We start from the raw sequence: 9650 nt of genomic DNA, 5'->3' as shown, positions 1-9650 counted from the left end.
TCTCAGAGTAGCGTCAGATAATATTGTGCTCCAAAGCGTAAGAAAATTATTGAATTCATCACAACATATTATAATTGTAAAGATTTTTTAGCAAATTAATCCAAATCTGACTGAGGACACATGCCAACAGGAGGTATCGACAATATTTTTATTTAAACCTTATTAAACCTCACGTCATTTATTCTGCTCGTAGGGCATTTCATAAAATTTAACCAAATACTGATTAAGAAATGAAACAACTGTAAAAGTATAATGACCTTTTGAATTTATTATTTCAAGAACACATTTATTGCAAATAGAAACTTACACAGCAGACGAGACGTTATTTTTAATAATATAATATCCTGAAACCGTTTGGAAATGTTTGAAATATTGAAAGACACTATTTAATGGTATTTATAATATTAATAATAATTTGAGTGAATGCTTTTCATGTTATGTAATTAATTTCGGGTGGTATATAATTACAATAATTGGTTGTTGCTCAATACAATAAGACGCCTGGAAATTCGCGGCCAGGCGTCGCGTTGTTTTTTTTTCTTCACTTGGATACCATTCGTCGGCAAAAGTTTTAGATAAAAGTCGACACTGAAAATAACGTGAATGTGCTGCTTTTTATCTTCGATCCATATTAGTTTGAATTATAGAACAACTTAAATTTTAATATAGTGTGTTTGAATGTGACGACGTGTTTGAGTGTATTATGTTTTCGTTTTTGTGAGTGACGAGTGTATGGAAAAATTACCCTCATGCCAAGTAAAGCCAAGTCTGCTACATCTCTATTGAATCACAATATTTAAGTTCATATCACTTTCCATTACAGCCACTTCTTTAATGCGTCATGCCTTGCCTTCCCGATTCTAATTTTCAGCTTCATTTTAAATCAGCGAGAAAGAGGAAGTACCAGGATTTGCGTGCAAATTGCTTAATGTTATAGACAAAGTTGTAAATGAACAAGAATTCACAACGAAATGTCACAGGTTGGAGGAAAAAATTGGCTTGCAGATTCTTTCATATAAATATTTCGACATTTTTACGGGTTTGAAGTCACAGGTTACCACTGTAAATTTTGGTTTCTAATATAATTTGGAAATCCATTAGCTCAACATGCTTAAAAGTTGTTCTATGATATTGTGTGGAACTTTTTGAAAATTTCAATTTGTTGTGCTCTTAAATGTAAGAAATATTTCACTCCAAAACTCGAAAGACACGAATTTTTCGACTTTTCTTTTCTTTGCATATATTGCAAACTCTAAATCTCGGGTTCTAGCAATCAGAATTGCAAAAACTACCCACCATTTGATTTGTCTCGACTTCCCCTGACCAGGAGAAGGGTTTAGAGGGTGCTTACGATCCACCACTTTCACCCCCCTGCTATAATTTAAATGGTAGAAATATTCTACTAACTTAAAATATTTTGTATTTTACTTAAATTTTTTTAAATTATCCAAAACTGCCCTAAATTAAACATTGTTTGAAAATACAAATTTAAAATAATACTAAATTCTAGTGTCATAAAAATTTTTACTTTTTTTCTAAGGGGTTTAATATTTGGGGGATGAGGTTGGGCACCCCCTAAACCCTTAAGCTGGTCATGGGAGGTCGAGACGAGTCTAACGATGTTAGTTCTTGCAATTCTGATCGTTAGAACCCAAGATATGGAGTTTCCAATAATTGCAAAACTAAAAAGTAAAAAATATTGTTTTCCTCAAAAATTAAAGCGAGCGTTTCATTGAAATTTCACCAAAGTTCACACGTGTAATAGGAAAACTTTTTAGCTCATTTCCGCAATTCCAAAATCCTGAGCTCATTACTAAAATTTTAATTAAAAACCAAAATTAACAGTAGTGACCTTTGACCTTGACCTAGGACAGCAAATTTAGTATCAGTTTGATTGGTCTCGACAAGAGGAATCCGAATCACCCCATATATTTTAAATTGAACCCGGGGGAGATGAGACAATTTTACAACATTAATTGTCCCGTAAAACCCGTGACAATGAATAATTTTATGACAAAATCGACTAGTGATCTGGTGTAAACTGTAAAGTTGGATAAGTTTGCTGCCAATTTTGCTCTCCAACCCATAAAATTTCGTCACTCTTTAAAAATTGAAAAGCAAACCGTTCAGGGAATTTTAACCTCGCATACCTGGTGAATTGCTTCAGTTTTTGAGAAAAGGGCAAATTGATTTACAGTGTTTTGTTTATCTCAATGCTGAAACAGTGAAATATATGTTGATATTTCAAACCTTTTCCAAGTGAATGAGCCTAAAATCGATCGCACTGACGGCAACCTAGTGTGTGTATGTGTGCAGATACAACAATGAATGCGTTTAAAATCATCTTTTTTTCATATCTTTTGGCAAAATGTCTTTTCTCCTTTCATTGTAGCAGTATTAACAGCGGTTTGGCATATTTGTGCCGGCTTAAACGTGAAAAATCATTGCACGAGCGCGAAATAACAGAATAATTGAAAAAACTATTTTTTGCTGCGCTGTTCGCGAGAAAGAGACACACCGACAACGGCACTCGAAAAAATCACAAAACTCTTATATATGCATCTCATATTACATGTAAATCGAGCGTGAGCGGAATCACTTTTGAAATCGTGTCCGACGACTGTAATAAGGACATTTTTAACACGAAAATTTGTGCACTTGAAGCTAAATGAAAACATCGTTAGCTCTCAAAGGTGCTGTTATTTTGTCGCTCTAACAGAAATTTATGAACAAAGCTTATTATTAAAGCACATAAAAACTTTTTTTCAAAAGCCTTTGAGCAAAATTTTTTGTTTTAGAATCGCGAAATGTATGTTTTTTCGTGTTGATACTTGGTAACATTGAAACCTATTATTTGAAACTGTTTGGTCGAGGTGAGGAGTTATTACTGGCGCTAGAGACTTAATTATAGTACTTTTCAAAGGTCGATACGAGTATCTTTTGATAATGAATCGTGTTTTGATCGAGCAGCGAATTTACAAAGAGCGAGAAACACTGCAACTAGATCCGTCTTAACAAGCTGAAAGGAATAATGGACAACCCGAAGGGTGAGAGAGCTAGAGCCAAATTAAATAATGTGTGTGTGTATCCATCATATGAAAATGCGCATGACTTGTGTGTGTGTGTGTGTGTGTAATTTTACGTACGTCGGAGAAGAAATAATTAACATGTTTTGTATTATCTTTTGAACAACATCATAATATCAACTGTTATTGCGTTGAAGTAGAGCAATTTTCAAGGGTTTCCACCTTATTTATTGAAAAACGAACTGTATTTTTTCTCCCCTCGAACGGCCATCTGATGAAGGGAATGTTTGAACATCCAAAATAAAAAAATACACGAACTACACGTCTTAAGAATAAAATTTCCCAGAAAGATGGACAGCTAATCGCGCGCGCACTGGTCAAATGGCCGAACCGGTCGAGCTTTTAATTGTTCTAACTTACGATTAGAGTCATCCGGCATTTGTTAAAACCAAGTAGAGAATCTAAATGCTTGCGTTTTAAGTCGTTAATTTGGTTCCTCTCACAACTTGGTCTAGAAAAGACAAGCAGAAAACGATACAGTCTTTGCCTAGAAAAGCGGCATGCACGCCTGAAGACTGTAGTCGACGAGGCCCCCTTGGGCCAGGCCCAGTCCGGGGCCCATCAAGGGCCGAATCGGCTCCACGAACGCCTGCTGGCCGAACCCCATCATCGGCAGCGACTGCGACGAGCCTCCTTTCAGCAGCTCGACGTGTTTGCTCCCCTGCTTGAGATGCTCAAACGAGGGAAAGTGTGGCAACCCTGAAGGGCCAGTCGACCCCAAAAGCAGCTCCAGCTCGTCCATCTTCAACAGACATAGTTTCAAATTACTTCGCTGCACAGTGAGATGCAAAAAATAAAAACAAACACGTTGTAAAAAATCACGAATTTATCGTGAAAAATTAGATTGAAAGGGTTGAATTTCTAGGGAAGATCAAGACTGGTATATAGCGGTGTCTGGTTTTTTGAAAATCCGACCACTGGAAGATATATATAATTTTCAAAATCCTGAAAAAGCAACGTTTTTAATAAAAATATGGATGCAAATTTTGACGTTTCTAACCAATTTTTTCAAGTTAATAACTAAAATAATTTTAAAACAAAATCTTTGGAATCAACATCAGCAAAGTTTTAATTTTGCAGAGACGATTTCAACGGTGTGCAAAGTTTTGTTCTGCAACCAACTTGAACAAAGTTACAATTACTCAAAATTTCCGGGTTTTGATCTCTGGACGCCCATAAAACCCACACAAATGGGGATTTCAAGAGTTTCCCAAAGAATTTCGGGTCAAACAGAAAAAAATCAGCAACGTTGCTGGATTCTAGGCCAGAACTTTGTTGCTTTCGGAGGTTTTGGCTCACCTGCAAAATTAAATCAACGATTTGACTGCTAATTTTATGACTCTGATATTTATCGATCGATGTATCGATTTTTTATTTTGATCCAGACGGATCCAGAGGGGTTTTGCAGAGATGTTACTGGAGAGAGTGAAACGCCTGCAACTTCTTAGGTATGCAACCTGCTTGACCTGCAGCCTCAGAAGGTTGCATACCCCCTCGCACATACCTTCGCAAGTCTGGTGCGTGGCGGGCGCGGTCTGTACGGCACCTTGGCCGAGGCGTTTTGGCCGTGGTGCCTGTTGAAGTGCTCCTTGAGCTTGTCCCTTCTGGAGCTGGCGTAGTCGCACTGCGAGCACTTGAACGGCTTGTCCTCCAGGTGGATGCGCTCGTGCCGCACCAGGTGGCTCTTTTCAAGGAAACCACGGCCGCAGGTGGAGCAAGTGTGAGGTCGCACCCCCATGTGGGTGCGCATGTGTGAGCCTAATTGGGACCGTTTCGGGGTCGTGTACCGGCACTGCGGGTACGAGCATTTGTGCACCTCGCCTGAAATTCACATTTATCTTGAACATAATTGTGATAAATTTCTCTGCTAACCTGTGTGTATTCTTTTGTGAGCAATTAAATGGCTGAGATACTTTGTCGAGAAGCCGCAAGTGTCGCAAAGGTACGGTCTGTCGCTGCTGTGCGTGGCCAGGTGCTGCTCCAGGGTGGACTTCATTCCGAATGAGCGTCCACAAGCCTCGCCTAACAAACGGACGCACTCATCATCTGAATTTGGTCTGATTATAAAGAGACTTGCATGTGAATGGTCGCTGTCCGGAGTGAGACCGTTGGTGCTGCGTCAGGTTGGGTTTCGTGCGGCACTTGAAACCACACTCGAGGCAGCTGAAGGGTTTCTCGTCTGAGTGTCTCAAGCGGTGCGACAGCACTTGGTGGATTCGGTCGCAACGGTATTCGCCTGACGAAATAACAAGTTGACAAACAATTTAAAAAAGGAGAATTTTAAATTACAAGTGTCGCAGACGAAGGGCGGGCCAGGAAAGTGCTCCCTCATGTGCGAGTAGTAATCCTTGTTGAAGGTGCAGGTAAACTCGCAGATGTTGCACTTGTACCTCAGGTCGTGAGCGTGCGTGGTGGCTGCGTGCTGCTCCAGGTCGGCCACCACATTTGTAGAAAAGTCGCAGAGATGGCAACTGAATGATTTTAAAGTTAATTACAAGTAATACAATATAATTTTGCAGATACAACCTTAAAATCTCCTCTTCAGTTTCTGGAGCGGATTCTGTGGGCATCGGCTCCAAGTTTGTGTCTTCCTGATTCGCAGACCCTGGGCTCAGGTCGAGTTCTAGCTTGTCCATGGATTGCAGCAACTGCATCTTCTCTTGAATTTTTCGCAGAGCCTGCAGCCTCGCAGACGGACTCCGCCAGAGGTGAGAAATTGTGCTTGATTTTCGTTTGTGCTTAGGCCTTTCATCTGGAAGAGGAGAAGACGATTTTTACTTGAAGAAGAATGTAGCAGCAAATTATTCAAACCATTTCTAACTGAGTCACAGAGCGGCTCTTTCGGCGGACCCATCAATAGGAGATCATCACTAAAATCTTGAGCGTCATCTTGAGGGGGTTCTTCGGGCTCTACAGTTGCTGTTTCCTGAAAGCATCAGTTTAATATACTGTCATTCGAATCTCGAGTTGCCCAGTGTGAGAGATTTGAAACTGATTAAGACACGTGAGACACTGTCGCGCACTCAATCGATGCAAAGTCACTCACTTTGTTGTTGAGGGCGTCGTAGGTGGGCTGGTATTGCGGGGGCAGCCTCTCGGCGCGCACCAAACTCTCGAGTACCGCGTTCAGGCACTCTGTGCTGTTGGCGTAGAGCGCCTGCGAGTCGAGGTGACCTCTGACCTGCTCCTCGCTGAGGCCACTCCAGTCGGCAACTATCTCTAGCAGGGTTGGGAACACGGATTCCCTCGTTGTTAGGTCTTGGCTGATCCAGCAGCAGGCAACATCCAGTAAGGTCAACACGTCTAGCTCCAAAGTCTGCAATGAGATTTTGCGTTAGAAAAATTACATCGATTGGAAATATGTCGTTTTTTTATTAATTTTTTAAAAAAATAGAAGTTTGGCCGGTTTTTTCCTATTCTCACCTTATCAGATAAAAAGTCTTGGATTTGGTTTGAGGAGAATTGTAAAAAGTCTTGTTGCTTGACTATCTGGTGAACGTGAGCTCTAACGAATATTGCTACGTGTCGTATCAAATCAGTCATGTCGTATTTGTCGGCCAGGTGCCTGGTCTGCAAACAGTTGTCCAGCCTGAGGTTCTTGTCGAGGAACTCCTCGCAGTGCGTCTTGAGCTTGGAGACGAGGAAGTGGTTTGCCAGTCGCAGCATCTCCGCGACGTTGTCCTCGTCGATCAGCACGATTCCGGTGTACATGTAATTGATCAGGCAGTGGAAAACTTCCGAGTTCTGGCAGGTCACCGTCAGCCGCTCCTTCACCACGCGGTGCATCTTCAGAATCGAGTCGAAGTACGGCGAGCACGAGGCCAGAACGCTACGGTGGGCTCTGCAAAGAACCAGAGGCGTTGTTCTCTTTAAAAAAATAAATTTGGAGATTCGTGAATGAGAGAGTCATTATTGGATTTCAAAGCAAAAGCGTTGATATCATTTCTCGCTTTTGAAACGGGACCTGGCACGCTCAGTATCCAGCCGTAACGCACGCTAATGTACATAGGGGGATTGTGTGAAACATTTTCACCCCTCAAATTAAAAAAGACATAATATTTTTTATGAAATTTAATATTTTCTCTGGAGTTTTATCTGCGCAAAAAAAACAGAACCAGGTAAATAAGATTATTTTATGAATAAGCTGAATAAGATAAATTAAAAAATAATAAAAAATTTAAAAAAAAACTGGAAATACTTTCCTTACTAACTACATCTTTCAAATTCTTACGACGAATAATTTAATGAATTTAGTTTCTCTAGATATCTAATCCAATCGTTTTCATTGTTTTGCTAATTCTGCTCACCGCATTTTCTTTTTTTAAATATATTTTAATTTCTCGTGTATTGACTATTAGCAAGCATGAACAATCAAATTTATAGATACACGAACATCAAATATTTGAACAAAGCACTCGGAAAGTCTAATTAGCTAAACAATATATAGAAATCAAAATTATTTAGAAAATTGACTAATTAGAAACAATTTCCAAAATTAAACGGGTATAAATTGTACAATTATATAGAGTTAATTTGGGTATACTAATTTGATTAAAATTACTCTTCAGTCTGCGTTGGTGATTAAATTAGTAGATGATGTGGGAATTGTAATAGCGGGTACAGCCCATTAAAATAATTAGAAAAACACATGGCATAATTCCAGACGTAAACAAATAATCCAGCAGCGAGCGTGCTTTTTTTCTCGCCAGTTCCACCCTCGCCGTCGGCCCAATCAAAAAGGCCGATAATCAATCGGGCAGCGGGGCCGGGCCGAAAAGAACGGCTCGAAGCGGCACGTTGGCGGGCGCGAGGGTGGCAACCGCGGTGACCCGAAGGGGCGGTGGACGGGCGGCGAGCGGCCGGTGCACGTTTCGTACCTGAAGCTGCGTCCCTCGACGTAGAGGGTGACGTCGCAAAAGCGGCCCTCCTCGCGCTGGCTCCGCAGCTTCTCGAGCATCGAGTTGCCGTGCTCGGACTCTGTGAAGCTCATCGAGCACTCGGTGGGCGCCATCCTCGCGTCCGGGCCTGCAGTCGGTGCTCACGTCCCGCTCATTATGCTGCCCCTGCCGAACGCAACCCACAACACGGGCAGACTCGCGTAAAAAACACACACCGACCGAGTGCCATTGATTTTTGCCCCTCTGTCTGGGGAACAGCTGATCCGGCGCAGACACTTGGCGTAGGTGCTGCGCCCGCCGCTCGAGGGCTAGGTCACGGTGAACTTTAGCATTTTATGACTCCCGAAACCCGCCCCCGTCACCAGTTTCGAAAACAGCTAGGGGGGCACCAGATCAATTTTCAACAGCGTTTGATTAATTTTTTTAGGAAAAGTTTTAATAAAAATCGCAATGAAATTCGTAAATTTTCAAAAATGCTTTTTATGTTTTCAGAGCTGCGAATTTTTCCTGCTGAAAATTGTCGACCCGACCTTTAGAATTTGCAGCGAGTTTGGCCGCAGCCTTTTGCAGCCGCGGCGCGAAACGATCGACATTTTCGGCCGCTTGCGGTGGCGGCGGTCGGCAATATTGTTATTACGGCGTCGACCATTATTATGCAAGCTAAATAATTCCAGCCCAATTAGATCTAATAGGGCAGCTCAACGAGGGCGTCGGAGCGCCGCGGGGGCCGGCGGGGACGGCGGGGCACGCGGGGGACTGGGCGGTGCGCGCCTGCCGAAATCGCACGCACGCCACCCGCAACACGGCCACGCGCACCCGGCTGCCTGCCGTTGCCCTCCTAACGCGCCTATTCAATAACACTTGATGGAGCTGGCTGGCTGGCTGGCTGGCGGCCCCGCTTTCTAAAAATGGCTGTGCCCGCCTCGCCCTTTTCCACGCCACCCGCCTGCCACCGAATTATAATCGCCTGCAATTCTGTGCCCAAGCGGACGTTGATGAAAACGAACTGCAACTCTAATTTGCCCGAAAACTATTCGCTCTTATCGCCACCGGTGCTGCGGTGCGACGGCACAGGGTGTTTTTCGAAATGACTGCAATACTTTTACTCACCCTCGTAATAAAACGGTGACCTGGCAATTTGCCGCAATGATCATTTAATTGGCTCGAAAGGTTCTCTGTTAAAAGGAAAATGAAATAATTCATGAGCTTGGATTTTGTTATGTTGGGGCTAAAACAAACTACTCGCACAATTTAATAAAACTAATAAAAAAATAATGTTCCTAACTAAACAAAATAAAAACAAAGGTTTTATTGCTTGGCCAGAAGGCGAAAATTTCAGCAAAGAATAAAAATCCGACCGCAGGTCAGCAAACAGTGCACGTGAAATCCACGTCGTAAAAACCTGAGCATTTTTTTTTCGTCAATCCTCACTGACCATAAAGCAAAAATAGAGTCAAGGTCTCGGCGCGCTTTCCATTTGTATGTGTGTGTGCTGCGGAGTGTGTTTTTGCTCGCACAAATGCACAAGCTCACATATTAGGAGACGCCTCTGTTTTTGTTCGGTCGTGTCAAGCATCTAATTTTTGCTCATTCGCATTCACACCACGCCTGTTTATTATTAATAACGAAGGAGGACAATTTAAAGCAAAAAAATTCGCTCAACAAG

The 9650-nt window shown here is 42.1% G+C and overlaps 1 protein-coding gene across 1 annotated transcript; it reads right to left on the bottom strand.

The window, feature by feature from the left end:
- Nucleotides 1-248: 248 nt before the first annotated feature.
- LOC135939719 (zinc finger protein 34-like) lies at nt 249-8246 on the bottom strand. Its single transcript, XM_065484245.1, has 10 exons — nt 7964-8246; nt 6510-6927; nt 6133-6402; nt 5898-6012; nt 5613-5838; nt 5376-5557; nt 5164-5322; nt 4959-5108; nt 4591-4907; nt 249-3828 (listed from the first exon to the last, which is right to left on the bottom strand). The coding sequence occupies exons 1-10, from the start codon at nt 8095-8097 to the stop codon at nt 3574-3576; spliced, it is 2226 nt and encodes a 741-aa protein (XP_065340317.1). The 5' UTR covers nt 8098-8246; the 3' UTR covers nt 249-3573.
- Between the last annotated feature and the right edge of the window lie 1404 nt (nt 8247-9650).

Source organism: Cloeon dipterum, chromosome 3 (genome assembly GCF_949628265.1).
Source record: "Cloeon dipterum chromosome 3, ieCloDipt1.1, whole genome shotgun sequence".
Lineage (NCBI taxonomy): Eukaryota > Metazoa > Arthropoda > Insecta > Ephemeroptera > Baetidae > Cloeon > Cloeon dipterum.
Note: the sequence above shows the minus strand (reverse complement) of the source record. Positions and strands in the feature narration are given on the sequence as shown.